This window comes from Sceloporus undulatus, chromosome 2, assembly GCF_019175285.1.
Source record: "Sceloporus undulatus isolate JIND9_A2432 ecotype Alabama chromosome 2, SceUnd_v1.1, whole genome shotgun sequence".
In the NCBI taxonomy this organism is placed as follows: Eukaryota; Metazoa; Chordata; class Lepidosauria; order Squamata; family Phrynosomatidae; genus Sceloporus; species Sceloporus undulatus.
The window spans coordinates 132,978,697-132,998,029 of record NC_056523.1 but is presented as its reverse complement, the minus strand read 5'-3'; the positions used below and the strand labels follow the sequence as shown (position 1 = coordinate 132,998,029).

The 19,333-nt window shown below is 40.6% G+C and overlaps 1 protein-coding gene and 1 long non-coding RNA gene across 5 annotated transcripts in view; one reads left to right on the top strand and one right to left on the bottom strand.

Annotated features, from left to right (window-relative positions):
* LOC121921440 overlaps positions 1-19,333 on the top strand; it is a 60,564-nt gene that overhangs the window by 9,495 nt on the left and 31,736 nt on the right. Inside the window, exon 3 of one of the 2 annotated variants that reach the window (XR_006101946.1) lies at positions 9,450-9,532. The exons of the other annotated variant lie outside the window; for it this stretch is intronic. This is a non-coding gene — a long non-coding RNA (uncharacterized LOC121921440). Of the gene's footprint in view, positions 1-9,449; positions 9,533-19,333 lie in introns of those variants that run through there. 2 annotated transcript variants of the gene reach the window in all.
* LOC121921425 (myosin-3) overlaps positions 13,261-19,333 on the bottom strand; it is a 40,746-nt gene continuing 34,673 nt past the window's right edge. For 2 of the 3 annotated variants that reach the window (XM_042449515.1, XM_042449517.1), the window contains 10 exons: positions 18,195-18,360; positions 17,534-17,658; positions 16,793-17,101; positions 16,494-16,697; positions 16,098-16,223; positions 15,199-15,369; positions 14,987-15,091; positions 14,803-14,898; positions 14,543-14,680; positions 13,261-13,422 (listed from right to left, as the gene is read on the bottom strand). In XM_042449515.1, the coding sequence (XP_042305449.1) occupies positions 13,399-13,422; positions 14,543-14,680; positions 14,803-14,898; positions 14,987-15,091; positions 15,199-15,369; positions 16,098-16,223; positions 16,494-16,697; positions 16,793-17,101; positions 17,534-17,658; positions 18,195-18,360 (1,464 nt within the window). In that variant the 3' untranslated portion in view covers positions 13,261-13,398. Of the gene's footprint in view, positions 13,423-13,451; positions 13,927-14,542; positions 14,681-14,802; positions 14,899-14,986; positions 15,092-15,198; positions 15,370-16,097; positions 16,224-16,493; positions 16,698-16,792; positions 17,102-17,533; positions 17,659-18,194; positions 18,361-19,333 lie in introns of those variants that run through there. The other variant, XM_042449516.1, reaches the window with a different exon arrangement.

Sequence of the window (19,333 nt, the reverse complement as noted above, 5' to 3'; positions counted from 1 at the left end):
GGGAGACTATGTGGTTTAGTTGCCCAGGCAATACTGCTGTGCAAACAATATCTTTATATGCTGACTTACAAGGGTATAAAAATCTATACATTCTGTAGCTGGAGCCTTTTCATACAACACAGTTATAGCACTATTGGCTTGTCTATAATTCCTTCCTATGGCATCCTGGGATTAGAAATAGAGGGAGGGGCCTATTGAATCCTTAGCCAGAGACTTCTGGTTCCTGTGACCAAACTACAAACCCCAGGAGGGTTCCACAGGATCTTGCCATGGCCACTAAAGTGGAATCCATAGTGCTACAATTGAATAGTGTGGAAGGGCTACAGTTACTGAAGAGAGCAGGAAGCAGATTTGTCATCCTCCCATTGTTTCCTAATACAATTATGGCTCCTTTAGAACTTTCCTGAGAAGACAGATCTGTCAACCCTGCCATCCTTGTAGTGAAGCTGAGTTTACAACTCTTACTAGCTGAGAGAGCAGTGGCCTAGTGTAAGAAGCTCAACTACCACCAACACATCCTCATCCTCATCTCCTTGAAGATCAGATCCTGTGTCTTGGTTGCTGTGCATCACATAAAATTAGAATCTTAGAACTAGGAGTCATGAGGACCAGTCCAACCTCTTGCCACGAAGGAATCCATTGCTAAATCATGCCTGGAAAATGCCCATTGAATCTCTAAAGACCTCCAAAGATGGAGAGTCAACCAGCCTCTGAAGCAGTTCACTTCACTGCTGAGCAGCTTTTATAGGGGTCATGAATGCATCAGCACCTCAAAAGTTTTCTAGAAGCTTCTAAGGAGCAGATCTGAAGGTGCGGATTCATATGTGTGAATGCCACAAACGACTACTCAAAGAACATAAATTACAGATAAGCAACCTGTTCCATCTTTCCTCTTCTCCAGAGTAGGTTATTCATATCTCAGCCCAAACCTGATGAAAAATTTCACTGGCTTCTTGATTTTGAAAACACTTTTACCTCTGCTAATATATTGAAATATTTCAATATTGTATTCTGGTAAAAGTATTTCAATATTTTTAAAAGTATAGCTTTTTGTTTGATATAGAAGTCAAGTGTACAGTGTCTTGTGTTAAGTCTACATAAGTGCATTTTCTCAGTGAAAATTACATACTTTAAAATGAATATTTCAAATACATCATGATGGAGGGGTATATCCCATGCTTTTTTCTTGTAGTTATCTTGTAAACATATAACAGGTTGTATTTGTAGGAGGGGAAATGAAGGCATTCCCCCCACACCCATTACATTTTCCTTCAGTCTCCAATTTTTAGCACTGCATAACTAAAACCCTCAGTTGAGTTTTCAAAAGTACACTTTAGACATCCAGAAAAAAGCAGAGTGAAAGCAAAGCAAATAGAAGAGTTCTAGGTATCTCATTCTCTGAAGTGCTGGAAATTTGGGGACTGAAGGAAAATACCATATTTTCCGGCATATAAGACAACTGGGCGTATAAGGCGACCCCCAACTTTTCCAGTTAAAATATAGAGTTTGGGATATACTCACCGTATAAGACTACCCCTCTTCCAACGCACACCAAATAAAAATTAAAAAACATCAGATTTGATTTCAATATGGTAATTTTAATTCAAATGCTTATGACATGCAGGTACTTAGCAGGAAACCTTGTTGTATACAAAGCCTGCTTGGATTGGTCACTTCTCCCTGCCTGCCCAGCCCTCCCTGTCTCCAAGACTATCAGAGCGGTAGCTGCTTTCATATGATCGTCGCATATGGTGGGGATGCTGCCGTTTTTGAGGCCCCCCCCCCACCATATGGGGTGACTGCGGATTCTCCAGTCCGGCTCGGAAGTTTCAGCACCTGCCCTATAAGACAACACTCGGCATATAAGACGATCCCCGACTTTTGAGAAGATTTTCCTGGGTTAAAAAGTAGTCTTATACGCCAGAAAATACAGTACCATGGGGGTCAAAATTCTTATTTGAGTGGCAAAGCTCCCATTTTCAACTCCCTCATCCCCTAGCTAGCAGAATAGACCTCCATCACTAGAGGCTTTTGGCCCAATTTGGGGGAGGAAAGCAAGATGCTTTTGTTGTTGTTAGCTGTTTTTGAGTCGGTTTCAACTCATGGTAACCCTGTGGATGAGACATCTCCAAGAATCCCTATCCTACACTGCCCTGCTCAGATCCTGCAAGGCCTTGCCTGCAACTCCCCTGATTGAGTCTATTCATCTGGTCTTCCTCTCTTTCTTCTATCTTTCCTAGCATTATTGTTTTTTCTAGTGATCCATGCCTTCTCATTATGTGGCCAAAATACAATAGTCTCAACTTGATCATCTTTGCTTCCAAAGAGAGCCCTGGTCTGATCTGTTCAAGAATCCATTTGTCTTCTTGGCTGTCCATGGTATCCTAAGTACTCTTCTCCAGCACATTTCAAATGAGTTGATTTTCTACTACTGCTAATAATATAAATAAATATATTACCAAACAGTTGCAATTTCATAAGTCTAACTTATGCACTATTGCTCAATGGGATGCCAGCCTTTGTTTTTATGTTTCCACTATCTAGGGGTTTTTTTTATTCTGATTTTTAGATCTTATACTTTGTTTCAACATTTTCTCTGAATCCTTTTGAAAGCATTCCTGTTGAAAGGCAATATACAACAGCATATAACCACTACAGATAAGTAAGGATCAAGGAATGTCTATGGCCTTTAGGAAGGAAGTTTAATGCACAGTGGCTGCTAACTTTGCAGCACCTTCTCATTCTATGCAGAGATGGTTTCTTCTTGTGAATTGCCACACAGTCCTACATATTCACTACACAATTGCAACCATTCAAAAAGTAGTAGAAACAGGTATGTGCAAGCAGGGTTCAAGGCCACTTGTGGCATCCTGCAGCCTAAATTCTACTGTTAGTAGCAACGAGAATTGAGCCACTGAATTAGCTGGATTTACTTATGTGTTACCAGCATAGCATAGTTGTTTGAGTGTTGGACTATGACACTGGAGACCAGAATTCAAGTCCCTATTTGCCCATGAAACCCACCTGGTGGCCCTGAAGAAGTCACATGCTCTCAGCCTCTGAGGAAAGTAATGCCAAACATCCTTTGAACAAATATCGCCAAGAAAACCCCATGCTAGGTTCACCTTAGAGTTGCCATAAGTAATAAAGGACTTGAACGCACACAAGAGCAACAGCAACATGTATTGACTTTTCATTCAGTAACTGATTAATATGGGTCTGTCTTGTTTGAACTAACCAACAGGACTGCAGCTTGTGTCTGAAAGCTGTGAATTGTTTTCCACAAACATTTGAGTGAAATTAATAATAATAATAATAATAATAATAATAAGGATTTATTTATAGCCCGCCCAATCACAAGGAATCAGGGCAGGTTACAACAATAAAGAAAGTACAAAGCAAATAAACAATAACAATAAAATAACAAAGCAATTCACAATAGCAATAAATAGCAAAAATACATAGCAATTTACAACAGCAATAAAATTAACAAAGCAAATTACATAGCAATAAACTAAGAAAACAAGTAAAATAGAAAATAATCCCCATTCTCAACCCCCATCCCAATCCTGAAAACAATATAAGTGATACATAATCTTAAAACATTACAATCAAGGACAATGACGGGGGGACAGCTGGGCTCCTGTGCCTCCAGAGTCTCTCTGCTGGTCCCTTGTGTTTCTGGGAGAGGCAGGTGATGGTTCTTGGGGTGGCAAGGCAGTTTTTTAAATTGCTGCTTGTCTGCCACGCCCTCAGCAGCTGGGCTCCTGTGCCTCCAAATTAAGTCGACCATCCTCTGACTTCACAGAGCCGTATGAATTATGAGGAACAGCAGATTTGCCCTCCTTTCGTTTTTGAGTCCAAAAGGGGGTTAACAGGTGTGAGCTACTGCTTAGCCACTTGGGGCAGTGTTTGCATAGCTAATTGTGGATTGCTAGGGGGATGTTTTCTACCAAACTTTAGCAGAAGTCAGGTGTAGCTTAAATACCCTGAAGGCATCAGAAGCTAAGCAGGGTCAGTCCTGATTGGTACATGGATGGCCAACCAATACCAATTGATGTAACCTATATTTCCGAGGATGGATCTGGCAGAACCAACTCTGAGTATTCCTTGTCTAAGAAAACCCTATGAAATTTATGGAATTGTCATAAGTCAACAGGTAATGTGAAGAAACACACAGACATAGACGGGTGTAGCTTTAAGTCACAAGAAGCATCCAAATGAGCACCTTCAGAAAGGAAACACCCTTTTATGCAAATTTCTCCACCCTGATCCCTGTACAATCACCTAGCCTCATTCATGGATGTTCCAGATGTTGTCATCTTTAGTATACAGGCTGCCCATGTTTTCCCCATTATTGCTTCCACCTTTGTCCTTTCTTACAAAAGAAAAAAGGTTAAGAGAGAAAAGATAGACTAGTTGAATAATGCTTTGTCATTATGAACAGTAGTAGCGCTCATGTTCCTAGGTGAAAGACACTGTAGAATTCTTACACCTTTCTGCCATCAGTGGAATTTCGTTCATTAAAAAAAAGCAAAAGGCAATACTGGAGAAACAGAAGATACAGTCTGGACATCTTGTTAAAAAAACCATGAATAAGGCAAGATGATTGCTAAGATCTCATATAAAAATTCTCCTCAGCAAACCTATTTGGTGGTCCTAAGAAAACATGAAGTGAGCAAGCGGGAGGGGAATGCCCTACATGTATTGCTAAAGTGTATGCATGGCATCCTCAGGCAAAGAGGCAATCATAAAAACCTGTAATCTATTACACCAAACTCAGGGAGGGGTACAAAGGGATCATATTATCTCCAATAATAGTTTGAGAAGTGTTCTTACGTATAAGAATTATCTCCCAAACCCTTAAAGCTCAGGAGCATATTTTGTTCAGTAACAAATCAGCAAAACACAGTGTTAATTTAACAGAGATGTTTATCACACTATGCTCTTAAAGAGCTACTACACTCGTCCCCCGGGTTACGAAATTAATTCGTTCCGGCGCCATTTTCGTAACCCGGAAGTTTTTCGTTAGCCGAATCCCCATAGGCGCTAATGGGGAAAAGCCGCGGCTCCGCCGCGGCTCCATTTTAAAAAGCGCCAGCGTTTTTTCGTAACCCGGGTAAACCTTCGTAACCCGGAAATAATTAATTAATTTTTTTTTTCGTAACCCGGAAATTTCGTATCGCGGCGCGTTCGTATCCCGGGGTACCAGTGTATTCCAGTGTGACTCCTCTAGCAGCCTCCTGTTGCATGCTGGGATTGGCAGTTTTAAGGAGGGGTATTTAGAATTCTCAGGCAGAGAAGTTCAGCTCCTTAAAACTGCCAATCCCAGCATGCAACAGGAGGCAGCTAGAGGAGTCACACTGGAATAGTACCTCTTTAAGAGCTCATCTGATAAACACCAGAGATTCATTCTGACCTGTACTTTGTCACTAGGGGTCACTGAGACATTGACCAAAAAACCTAGAGATGGATGCTAAACTAACAGCAATGTATGTTTATTTTAAGGTATCTTTGCCCTACTCTTCATTAGAAGAAGCCCTCAGAACAGCTTTCAATTTAGTAATAACTAATAGATTTCATGTCCACAGACTCAGTATCGAACACAAAACAGAAAAGAAAATAAGGATTGGGTGGGAAGAAAAGTCAATTCTACACTGTTTCTTAAAATTACAAAGTTCTTGTGATGATGAACATTACTGTAGGCAGTTGAAGAAGAAGAAGACTGAACCAGTAGACATGCTTTTTCAGCAGAGTTAATGTCTTTTCCATACATTGGGATTCAATGTTGTGGTGCTGGTGGTAATGCTGATGGTGGTGTGCCTTCATCAGTTCTGGCTTATGGCGACCCTACGGTGAACCTATCACAGGGTTTTCTTGGCAAGTTTCTTCAGAGGGGCTTTGCCATTGCCGTCCTCTGAGGCTGAGAGAATGTGACTTGCCCAGGGTCACCCAGTGTGTTTCACGGCTCATCAGGGATTCGAACCCTGTTCTCCAGAGTCTTGCTATTTTTCAGGACTGGTAGCCAAACCTTGTTTACTTTAAGGGTTTCCTCTTTCCTGTTGAAATTGTCCAGGTATTTGTGGATTTCAATGGCTTCCCTGTGCATCCTGACATGGTAGTGGTTGGCATGGTCCAGAATTTCAGTGTTTTCAAACAGTATTTTATGCCCAGGATGGTTTGTAACATGATCAAGATTCAACAAATGCAAATGAGAAATCTCCCAGGATCAGGGGTTTCCCAGCAAATAATGAGCAATAATCAAGCAGACACTAATCCTATTCTGCAGACCCTCCCACCCTGAGGCCTGCCAATATATATACCCAACTCCTTTTCCAGGCAAGCATTCTCTGAAGATGCCAGCCACAGATGCTGGTGAAATGTCAGGAAGAAACTCTTCTAGGACATGGCCACATAGCTTGAAAAACCCTCAAAAAACTATGGATGCTGGCCATCAAAGCCTTCGACTTCACATCAGTATACCCTCTCTTCTGTTACCATGAAAACAGTCCAAACTTTACATGTTTTGTAGCAGGACATACTTGGATGCAAATGCTTCTAAACTGGAAACAATATGTTAGAATGATAGAATAGACCCGTTGAAATCAATGGGGAGTAAGATCATTATGGTGTTTATCAGACGAGCTCTTAAAGAGGTACTATTCCAGTGTGACTCCTCTAGCAGCCTCCTGTTGCATGCTGGGATTGGCAGTTTTAAGGAGGGGTATTTAGAATTCTCAGGCAGAGAAGTTCAGCTCCTTAAAACTGCCAATCCCAGCATGCAACAGGAGGCTGCTAGAGGAGTCACACTGGAATAGTACCTCTTTAAGAGCATAGTGTGATAAACATCAATGACTCCTGCATCACATGAATTTCAATGAGTTTCCTGTGATGAAATATGAATTTAAACTAGTGATTGCACCTCTGGCCAGCACATTCTGAAGGCTGCATTTGAGATCATAATGAGTGCAGTGGTATTTAAAGATTTCTTGTTTCTGGGGACTACACATTAACATTTAAAATTTTTCACATCAGGAGTAAGTGTTGTCACCCATGTTTAGGAAGACAGCATGAGTTCCTATTCAATTTTCAATCCTATTCAACTGTCTGAATTTTCTCACAGTTTGCCATTCTGTCTTGAGAGAAATCAATGTAGAAATAGGTAAGAAGAGGTGGTAAATTATAGCAGCTATGAAAATGACCAACTCTTTCAACACTTGCCTGATCCAATTTTCTTCCTCTCAAGGGCCTTAATCAAAATAGCTCTGAGCACAGATGAAAAACTCTTCTCATATATCTGTCTCCATGTCAGCTTCACTGGAATTTATTATTTATCCTGCATCCCGTGTCCAGCTTTAGGGAGACACCATGTGGTAATGCACAGCAGTGCAGGCTATATTTCATATTTAGAAGAACCAGAGATAAGAATTTTTTCATTCATTCCTTCACATAAGAGCAGCCTTATTGGATCAAGCCAGTGGTCTGTCCAATCTGTCTGCTCTCTATAGAGCACACCATACATTGCCTTTGCTTTCTCTCCCACGATAAAGAGCTCTTCTTTGGTGTAGAGCATAAAACAAGCAAACCTATACTGGGAATATTTCCCAGTGACATCCCACTGATGTCCGCAGGAATATATACTTACCATCTGACAGTTGTATGAAAGGGCACCCAAATGTGTTCCTGTTTACTGACCATCTTTTGGAACAGACAAGGCATCTGTGCTTTTTGCAGTTACATTTACTGGTGGAAATTCAGCAACTAAGATGTCCCCTATTGCTGCATCCACAGTAATAAGTAAATAAATAATTTAAAAGCATTAGCTATAAAACATTGTTTTTAGGGTCATCGGAAGGGAGGGCACTGAGGGCTTTTCTAATGACTTTTCTTACAAAATAATTTTTAAAAAAACACTTTAGTAAAGTGCTCATTAAAAATGTTAGGAAAATTTCATCTGCTAAATTTTGGCTTGAAGGGCAATAAATGGCACATAGCTCTGCCAGAATAGCATTGAAAGCTACTTTATTCCTCAGCCCATGTTCTTGATTTCCCCCTAATAATTGCATGTTATTAGGGCAATAATGTATCCGTTTTGTATATATTTAATTGTACTTTTTAATATTGTAAGCCACTCTGAGTCTGAGTTTTGGGGAAAGGGCAGGATATAAATCAATAAAATGATTATGATCATGATATACATCAGTTTCCAAATACAGTTTGCTATTTATAGCAAATAAACTGCTATTTATAAGCATCCTACTCTAGCTTGACAAGATGCTTTGACAAGATGCTTTGAATCCAGACAGTAATCTGAATTCTAAAGAAATCTCTAATTCCAACTGGTAAAGACTCAGTTAGCTATATATATGTGCTGGTCTATGGAGAGGGATTGCCAGTTTAAAACCTCATACAGCTGTCCGTAGTATCATGACATCACCATCCTTCTCAAAAAGAAAGCGCAGGCAATCATGCTCCTGTGGAATGCTTTATGGGGGGATAGAATAACCACAAGAATCCCTTGAAGACTGCCTATACTTAGACTTCTGGCATAAGCACATGCCCTTCCTTAGAGAGGTGGCATCTGGACCCTGTCAAGTGGTTCAGCTTTCACTCTCCCCCTCAGCAACTTGTTTCTCAGCATGTCTCTTATTAGGGAATACAAAGCCACCTTTTTCACAGCAATGTTGTTTTATTCTCAGATGGTTGTAGCTCAATGATAAATGCTTGCAAGAGAATAACTATTAGTAATCTGATAATTACTTGCAAGAGACAGAGAAGCAAATTTAGCAGGGTTGGGTACCCAGTTTTAACAAATATCAGCTGCCACAATTCATGCTTAACCAAAAAGGGGGGGGGGGAATTATAGTTTTTTAAAAACATGGGGGGGAATCAGACGTGGACATCACTGAATGTCCACTTTTGGTTCAGAGCTTTTTCAGGAGAGGTCAGTCTTGGGCCAATGTGAGAGAGCCAGCATTGTGTAGTGGTTTGAGTGTTGGACTACGACTCTAGAGACCAGGATTCGAATCCCTACTCAGTATTGCAAACCCACTGGGTGACCTTGAGCAAGTCACATTTTCTCAGCCTCAGAGGAAGGCAAAAGCAAACACCTTCTGAACAAATCTCGACAAGAAAAACCCAGGATAGGTTCATCTTAGGATCCCACTATTTATGTCTCACTTTTTCTCAAGCACTGGGGATGCCATGAGCCAACAAATAGCGGGGAGTAGAAAAGTGCATTTTGCCTATTCCTAGTGTAATGCCTAAGACAGATGGAGATTTTTTGCTTATTTGTATTTTCTTCAAATCATTTGTTAGCAGAAGAGTCTGGCATGCTAAAGCTTTTGGGGCAATAGAAATTTGCAATATATCACTGGCCTGCAGCAACAAACATCATAGTGAAGATCATACAGTATTGTGAACCTCTGCATCCTTCCTTCATTTTCTAGGTGGCTTTGCATAGTAGGAGAGGAGGACTGTGGAGTGACAATGGGAATAAGTGATGTGAAAAGTCTTTGCAAACTGCTCAAGGTCGATTTGTAATAAGAAGGTCCCTGTGACACCATCTTTGTGCTTGAAAAAAGAACTTAAAAATAACACATTAAAAGGAACAACATGTATGTTACTTTGGGGGACGATGAGGGAGTAACATCCTTTTCCAATTTTTTTTACTATCATATTTGGAGGGGCTGCCTTTTAGTTGTTTTTAATTGCCCATTGTTTTAGAACTTTCTTTTAGTTTTAGGGTTTTTTAAAATTGGTTTTGGTCATGTTTTTAATATTTGGGGAGCCAACACGGGGTAGTGGTTTGAGTGTTGGACTAGGACTCTGGGACACCAGGGTTTAAATCCCTGCTTAGGATGAAAGCCTGTCAAGAAAAATAGAATAGGCAGTATCTCTGTCCACTCCCACATCCATCTTGTATTCAAAGAGAAGTTACCAGGCAATGGCTATTACTTCTGTGATTTTGACTCTGCTGGTATTTTTGTCTGCTTTCCTGTTCTAGAGAACCTGCCTGACATTGCACTACTGTTAGGGTTTTTCATTTTTATATAGTTCTTTTGGGTGTATCCAATTTTCCTGTTATGTATAGACCTCCACATCATCACAGTCTCAAACCTTGAGGTTTGTAACAGTTATAGCAACATAGCTCTTTGCAGTCCTTCTATGGCAGTCATAGTGGGCATCTTCTTGAGGACCACTTTAACTGGCAGGATGACCAAACTAACAACAGCTTCACCACCCATCTGAGGCTGCATCTGCATGGCAGAATTAATGCAATTTACCACTGCTTTAATTGCCATGGATCAATGCTATGGAATCCTGGAATCTGTAGTTTTATGACATATTTAGCCTTTGTCAGAGTGCTCTGATGCCAGAGCTATCCACAAATCCCTTAATTCCATAGCATTGAGCCTTGGTAATTAAAGCAGTTTCAAACTGCATTAATTGTGCATTGCAGATGAAGCCACCAAGCAACAAAGACTTACATTGGTCTTTGCCTTAGATTTACATTCCATACCTGAAAATGTACAAGTTTCTGTGGTAAAACTAATTTGTGATAAGACCAATAAAAATCGACCCATTAGACTAACAAAAATAAAACTCCCAGCCATGGTGTGATCATGGACAAGTCACACTTTCTCAGCCTCAGAAGAAAGGAAGGGCAAATCCTCCCTAAACAAATCTTGCCAAGAAAACCTTGTAATCTTAGGCCAGGTAACCATAAATTAGAAATGACATGAAGGCACAGAACAACATTCAATGTTTTGGATGTTTTTATCCATAGTACATTGCCTTGGGGATGCTGGTGGACTGAAGGGCAATAAATAAAAGGTATTAGTTCTAAAATATTGTTTTTAGGGTCATCAGAGGGGAGGACCTTTGCGGCTTTTGTAATGGGTGTTCTTGAAAAATAAGAAATAAATTTAAAATTAAATTTTAGTTGTTAAGTGCTCATTACAATACTAATATTAATATTAATGCAGCATGTTTTCAAAACAAGTAACTCACTTCAGTATGTTAGTATGCAAAGAGTTCTTGTTAGCACCTTTGAGACTAACTGTTCTTTCTTTTAGTTAGTCTCAAAGGTGCTGCAAGATCCCTTTGCATACTGATTTTCCAGACTAACACAGCTATGTCTTTAAAATGTTAGGGTTTTTTTTAAGGTAGCATCCCAAGGTTTAGCTGCAAAAGACCACATTTGGCACTATACATTTTTGTTGCTGTGGAGGCTGACACATACAGAATCTCTTTATGAGGAGACAGCTCTAGTCCCTGTTTTTTCCATGCCTTAAGCACTGCATAGCTATAAAAAAAACCTGTTGGCTAAAGCTGGCAGGTTTATCGATCTAAGATGGGATTCAAGGTAGCTAGTGTCCTTCTTGTACTGAATTAAATTAGTCTCCTTTTTGTATTCATAATTTTGCACTTCTATTTCTGACAGACCTCTGCTCCCAAGACAGTAAAAATCTGGCTCTCTAAAAGGAACTAGACAAACCCCTTGCAAAAAGGAGATTATTCTGTGCATCTGAAGCATATACAAACTTGTAAAATCCAAAATAGAAATAAATAAACTTTAAAATATTTTTCTAGAGGTTTTTTTCTACTAGTAGTAATAGTAGTTCTGCATGTCATGCTGGTTTGTTCCTTTGGTTTTACTTGATGTTCCTTTTTAATAACTGAAATTAGCTGGCATCCTGTTCTACTATGAAAATCAAATTGACGTTTGGCCATTATCTCCTACAGCCACCAGAGGTCACCCTTCCTAGAATTACATATGTTGTGCAGGAATTATGTCTGCTTCAAGTTGATGGGGAGACACATCTGAAAGAATTGGCTACTGTTCAGTGCTGTTTACCAGCATGGAAAAGATCAGACACCTTTCATTCTTTTCTGTTCTTTCCCCCTTGCATCCCCACTAGGTTCAAAGACCTTTGCAATTCAGGTGTCAAATATGTCGCTAAAATAAGATCCAGTTTGTTGCCAGTAAAAATGCAGTTCATCAATGTAAACTTTTTATTGTATTTTATGAGAGTTAAAATTCTTCATAGTTCCTCTTGGAAGACTCCTTGTTTTATTTATGTGGCCCTATACTGCTTTCAGCTAAACTTTATTTTCCAACCTGAACAAAATCCCTTCATCCACCATTCAAATATTTGATAGGGAAGAGTTTGATTGGGCATGGATTTGTGGGTAGAATCTTTTCACTTCCACCTTTGCCACACCTTGTTTCAGTCTGACAAAAATGGAGGGAAGAGAAAAGAAGAAGAAGAAAATTGCATTTGTAAAAAAGTGACTTATCCCAGATGAGATACAGTCACGTCTCAGATGAAGAGCAGATATTATCATATTTAAATTGCCAGCAACAGTGGCGATTTAAATGTGGTAATATCTGCTCTTCATCCAAAATGCAACTGTATCCCATTTGGGATAAGACACTTTTTTTAATGTGATAAGACTCTCTCTCTCTCCAGCTCCCTCTTTCTCAGTGCTCTGAATCCAACAGGACCAAAACTAAAAAAATGAAAGGGGAAAGGGAATTTCCCCATCCTTCCCATATAGATGTATTCTGTTTCTCTACCAAATGGCTTGGTCATTTAATAATGTTCGGGAAACTTTAAAGGTTTTTTTTTTTCTTATCTTGAGTGGACAAGAAGTTGTGCCTCAACTCTATTAAGCTAAAGTTATATACTAGGACATATTGAACAAAGAGATAGGAGAGCCTCCTTCCACAATATCCACTGGAGTACATACACCCTCATAAACATGGGTTAGGCCAGCATTAGTGGCATCACTAGGGCTGGTGTCACCCAGTGCACTAACTCAAGGTATCACTTTCATGGAACCCCTGGGATGGTGGTGCAGATGGGCTGAAGGGTCTCACACTGGGGAATCACATTCCTGCCACAGCCATCCCCCCCCAAACCAAGACAGCAAAGACAGGGCATCTTCCTGAGCAAGAGTAGTTTTTTTAAATTACAAAATAGCTCCATCCTCAAGGAAAAGAGTCACAGCAAATAGCCCACCCTCCCCACACCCCTCTAGTAATGTTACTAGCCAGCATATGTCACCAGCAGGATTCTCTCTGACTACACAAAGTCACAAATGAGTTTTGATGTTTGCAAATGACCCTTTGTTCATTCTTCAGTAAAAAAGAAATACAGCAGGTAGCATCTACAGAACAAATAATTAGTGTTGCAGCCTCTTTACCTCCACTGGTGCTTTAGACTGTTAACATAAGGGGAAAAATCACCAAACTTTTATGCAAAGCAGAGTTTATTTTCTACTGGGGTGACTGAGGAAATATTACAAGATTACTACAGTTTTCAAACAACTTCAGGGCTCAGAGGACATATGCATTTTGCATACATTCTTGGCTTCAGACCTGCAGTGAAATTACTCTTCACTTTCTATTACCACCTGGCAAAAAGAAAAAAACAAAAATAATGTTAGGAAGACAATGTGGAGTTGCAGCCACTATATTGTGCAAATTAGATAATTGGCCCTAATTCTGTGGCTGCTTGCATAAACAAGCAAAGCCTTATCTGCAAGGACAGGTGTGCTGCCTCACCCCACTTTCTTTTAAAACAAATCCTGAAAAGTAATATGGATCACTGTAGGAAGGGCATGGCGTTTCTGATCCTCTCTTTACACTAGCTAGTACATCTTTAGTTTCCTCTTAGGTCTTCACTGGGAAACTACTGCTTAATAGCTTTGGAATAAGCCAAGATCTGAAGACGTGTTTTAAATGTTGAGCAGATACCTGGCTTCTTCCATTGTTTTCCCAAATTTAGAATGACCTTCATTTTAACCTGGTTGCAGTACTAGCTAAAATATTGAGATAAAGTGAGGAGAGGTCATCATCATTTTTGCATCAACAGCAACATTTCAGACACTCTCCTAAAACTGGAGATGGGCTTGAACCTGTGCAGAGATTATACAGGGACAAAGATTATGTGGGTCAGGACTGTGTTTGTGCACACATAAAGCAGAAGAGCATAATCCCACTTCCCTGATATGTGTTCATGTGAAGACGGCTTAAATGGGCATCATCCTTGTACCTTTGAGCAAAGGCAAGACTACCTATTGGGGAAGGGGTGAAATGTTCAAACTGGTTGTCCAAGATAATGACTTTAACTCCTCAAAGAGGCAACAGTAGAAGCTTTGAGTGAGAGCTTTGCAGTCACATGTGGCTGCTTAATTAGCAGAAAACAATACAGTAAGGCTTTGCAGAATCTCTTGCCTATATGTCAGTTCCTATTGGAGCCATACTCTTTCCCTGCCTGCCTAATTCCATTAATTTCACTGATACTGAAACTGCACAAAATCTGAACCTGAACTGTTTCCAGACTGTTTCTAACCTGAACCTGAATTGGCATATTGTTTCTTCCTCTCTAAGCAATGCTTTTAATGGAAGACACTAACTCCCACTAGGATTTTCTGTTCCTTTCCATTCACTGCTGCAGCAGCCATCCATAAATACAATTAAATCCTCTAGCTGGCATAAATTGTTTGCCATCAGATATGATGTGTCACTTACCTTTGTACTAGAAATTTCTCTGCTCTTTGCTCGAAGCTTATTGACCTGAGACTCAGCAATATCAGCCCTTTCCTCAGCCTCTTCCAGCTCATGCTGTGCCTTCCTGTATTTGGAGAGGTGAACGTTGGCCTGTTCATCCTGTACCCAAGGAGGAACCACACAGAAAATACTCAGCAAAAAAAGCAAGTTACATTTCTGTCTCTAGTGTCAAAGCTGGGACATTTCCCCCCAAATAAAAACATAATGTTTAAATAACTCACAGACTCCTCTGCTTGTCTCTTATAGGATTTGACCTTCAGTTGAAGCTTATCCACCAAATCCTGTAACCTGATCACATTTTTCCTATCCTCTTCACCCTAGAAAAGTGTGCAGCACATTAATCAATATATACGTTTTCCAAGGAAACAAAGACCTGGGAGACAGGTTGCCTGCGTGTTTTCTTACCTGGAAAGACAACTCTTTGACTCTCCGTTCATATTTGCGAATACCTTTTATGGCTTCTGTAGCTCGCTTTTGCTCTCCTTCTAGTTCAGATTCTAGTTCTCGAATCTAAGAAGTCAAGTGATAAATGATGTGACTCAGCAAATCTGAAATAGAAGCTTCACAGTTATGGAGAATTCTGAAGTGTGGCACCAGCCTTCACCCCCAGTGTTTACCCTGGCTTCCATCTTCTGTATCTGTTTCTTCCCCCCTTTCAGGGCAAGCTGTTCTGCCTCATCTAGGCGTAGCTGCAGGTCCTTCACTGTCTGATCCAGATTCTTTTTCATTCTTTCCAGGTGAGCACTTGTGTCTTGCTCTTTCTTCAACTCCTCTGCCATCATGGCCGCCTTGAAACAGAAAAAGTATGTTCAGATCAAAAGCTATAAATACTAGTGCACAAAAAGCAAAGAACAACAGCTCAGTAGAGTTTGGGAGGGAGGACAATGTGGGATCCTCAGTAGAGTTTGGGAGGACAATGTGGGATCCTGTCCTAACCAACTATGGCTTTGTCTGCATGGGTCAAATAAACCGACCTTCTATTGCCCTCTTAATAGGTAGTCCAGATTACATAGGACCCAATCTCCAAGTTTGGTGCAAGCAATCCAGACAATGTCCAGTTCATTCAGCACCAAACCTGGGATATACCCCTCTTAAAATAGAGTGAAAAAAAACTTTCCTGTTTGCTCCTAATCTTCCCAGAAGAGCCAGAACCCTTTCTTCTAATGCCAGGTGACCATTTAAAATGCTTCCCACTGTGCCACCCGGTGCAGCCTCCACCGCCACACATCACTCACTCTGAAGTCAAAACGAGCCTCCCAGCCATGTGACTGATGCTAAGCACATCACTCTGACCTCAGAACAAGTAACCCACCATGGCCACCATGACACATTTTAAACAGCCACCCAGAATGGGGAAGGGCTTGTGATGGGGTGCCTTGACTTCTGATCTTTTTCTGCAGGGGAATACACTTCTTCTATTGTCATGTGCCTGTGCCCTCACTAATATGAGATAAAGGGGGAGTGGCAATTGCTAAAAAGGTAAATTGCTAAAAGATAAAATAAATGAAGCCCTTACATCTGTGATTGCTTTCTTTGCTTTCTCTTCTGCATTTCTGGCTTCTTTAATGGCATCTTCCACTTCACTTTGAAGTTGAGAAATATCCACTTCCAGCTTCTTCTTTGTGTTAATGAGACTAGTATTCTAAAGGAGAGACAATGAAGATAGAGTTGTGCCTTTTTAGGTAGCAGCTTCTAGCAATTATCAGAAAATGATTCCTCCCAAATTTAGAGGCAGCATACATCTAGTTACCAGGACCTGAGACAAAAGTCCTAGATAGCTAGCTCTACTATATACTGCTTTTAAGTTTCCCAGGAGCATCTTGGCTGGCTGCTGTTGGGACAAAGAATGCCAGAATGATTTAATCCATCTTGCCCAGTTCTATATTGTTACAGCAACAGCTGTAGTCTATACCTGTGTGTGGAGGAGCTGCACACGCTCAGTGGCATCCAGAAGCTCCTGTTCAGCCATTTTCCTGCCCCTCTCTGTCTGTTCCAGAGCTGCTCGAAGCTCCTCAATCTCAGCCTGCATCAGGTTAGCTCTGCGCTCAACCATGGCCAATTGCTCTTTTAGATCTTCTTGGCCTCTGAGGGCATCATCCAAATGTAGTTGTGTGTCCTAAAAAGAAAAAAAAAATACATTTCTTAGTAGGATGCACTGTTAGAGTGATAATATTTACCATTCATATAAAGGACTGATTGATGAGTAAATACTTTGAGCTGTCCTTGGACATTCCTGAGGTGTTTCTGTGTCTCTGCAGCCAGGCGGTTGGCATGGCTGAGCTGGATTTCCATTTCATTCAAATCCCCCTCCATCTTCTTCTTAATGCGTATGGCCTCATTCCTGCTCCGAATTTCTGAATCTAAAGCAGTTTGCATTGTTTCCACTGTTCTTATGTGGTTCCTCTTCAGCTGATCAATTTCTTCATCTTTCTCAGCAATCTTTCTGTCAATCTCAGATTTCACCTGAGTCAACTCCAGCTGAATGCGAAGAATTTTGGCCTCCTCATGTTCAAGAGCTGCCTATTGAAAAAACATTGGATAATGAATGAATGCATTAATGTTTGGTTTGAAGAAACCAATAGTTCTTGTTTTTTTCTGATCTTATGAGAAAGTAGAAGTTACTTTGATAAACACCTGATAATGTGTTAACAGGAAAGTGAAAAATCATGGTAGGATTTGCTAAAGAAGAGTAGCCATGATTTGAGAAAGGAGAATTGCATACTCACATTGATCTTTTGCTTCAGCTAAGGTGATGGGACTACATAGCATAGACCTACTATGCTGTTCAGCCCATCCGCAAAGCAAAGGGTCTGGCCCAATTGGATACTGTGTTCTTTGTAGTCAGCCCCAGTGTACATGAGCATCTCCACTACTTCCCTCACAAAAGACCCATGAAAACACATAATTAATGGTTATTTATATTTCCTTTCCCAGCCCTTCTTAACATCTTACCTCTGCTTCCTCTAGAGCCATCTGCATGTCAGATTTCTCCACTTCTACCTGCTTCTTGGCCTTCTCAAGTTCATGAATATATTTGCCGTTTTGAGCAATTTGTTCTGTAAGATCAGCTATTTCCTCTGGAAACATTAAAAACATCCACATAAATAGCTGGAAAAATGGGTTCCAGAAGAGTGGAATGCTTCTGGAATTACTCCAGCCAGTATCATATATACACACGCAACAATCCATTGCAAACAAACAGGCATAACCAAAGCTTAGATTGATGCCTTGTTCTGTGAGCTTGGGAAAGATCTGTTCTTCCTCACAAGTCCTGTTAATAAAGCATGTTTTGCATGAAACATACCAAACACACCCAAACATAGCATGTAACCCATAACAAGCACAGACATAATCAGGAACAAATCCAATGAACATAAAATACTGTTGTTTTTTTTTAAATTTTGGCACATACAAAGTAAAGTCAAGGTGGGTAGCTGTTAAGCTGGAAAAACTTTTCATGGCATGGAAGTGCTGTGCTGGAGGATTTTTGTTTGTCATGTCATTGGCTAAAGAAACAGAGAAAAGTTATCACGTTTTGTTTACTTCTGGACTCCTTGCTTTTGCTGCAGTCAAAACATCAACAAATGGAAAGGAGGCCAAGTAGGACACTTACGCTGTAAATTCTTGTTTTCTCGCTTGATCGTTTCCAGCTGGTCTAATGTTTCCTCATAGGCGTTCTTCATTTTGAAGAGTTCAGTACCCAAGGAGCGTGACTCCTTTAAGGCAGCTTCCAGCTCTGACTGGCTCTCTTCATACTTGGTCTTCCATTCTGCCAAAATCTTAATATCCCATGTATTTGAGTTAGTTTACCGACATAAATAATGTTTCCTACTACTTATCTGCATATACAGGTTGAGTCTCCCTTTGCCAAAATGCTTGGGACCAGAAGTGATTTGGATTTCAGATTATTATTATTACTATTATTGGTTTTGAAATAATGGCAAGTACATAGTATCTTGGAGATAGCACCCTAGCCTAAACATAAAGTTAATTACTGTTTGTATTATATGCAAACAATGTTTATTTGCATATTTATTTTCTTTGCTTAAAAAAAGACAAAGGCAAAATATTCTGATGCCTTGTTCCCACTATTGTTTAAACCAGATCGTGATTCGGTACGATCTGGTTTATACAAGCATGGTTCTCACTTAATCCGAATCGCTGAAGCGATTTGGAAAGGGAGGGCTATGCTTTTGACCCATTTAACACACATCAAAAAGACACTGTTTTGTTTTGTTTTGGTTTTTTTTGCTGGTCTTTTGGGCTGAATCGATTTATTTAGAAATAAATTGATTCAGCCCAAGTGGGAACCAGGTGGATTCGTATCTGCCCCGGCCTCTCTGCCCATGGCCTGCCTTCTCCATCCTCAGCCTTCCTTGTCTGCCCCCAGACTTCTCCGTCCTCGGCCTGCCTTCCGCTGCCCCCACCTCCAGATCTCAGCCTGCTTTCTCCATCCTTGGCCTGCCTTCTCTGCCCCCAGCCTTAGTGGGGCTGGAGCACTTGAGGCTGGGATTTGGAGGTAGGGGTGGTGGAAGGTAGGCCGAGGACGGAGAAAGCAGGCTGCCTTCCTCAGGGCCTGCTCTGAAGTGAAGAATTGGGGCAAACATAGTTTGAACCAGCTCACAGATGAACCGATTCATCAATTTGGAGCAGGCACCCGAATTATCTGATAAGTGGGAATAACCCCTAAGTAGCATATCTGACCTCATGCTCTTAGCAACATTTCTGGATATCATTCAGGGAAGCTTTATG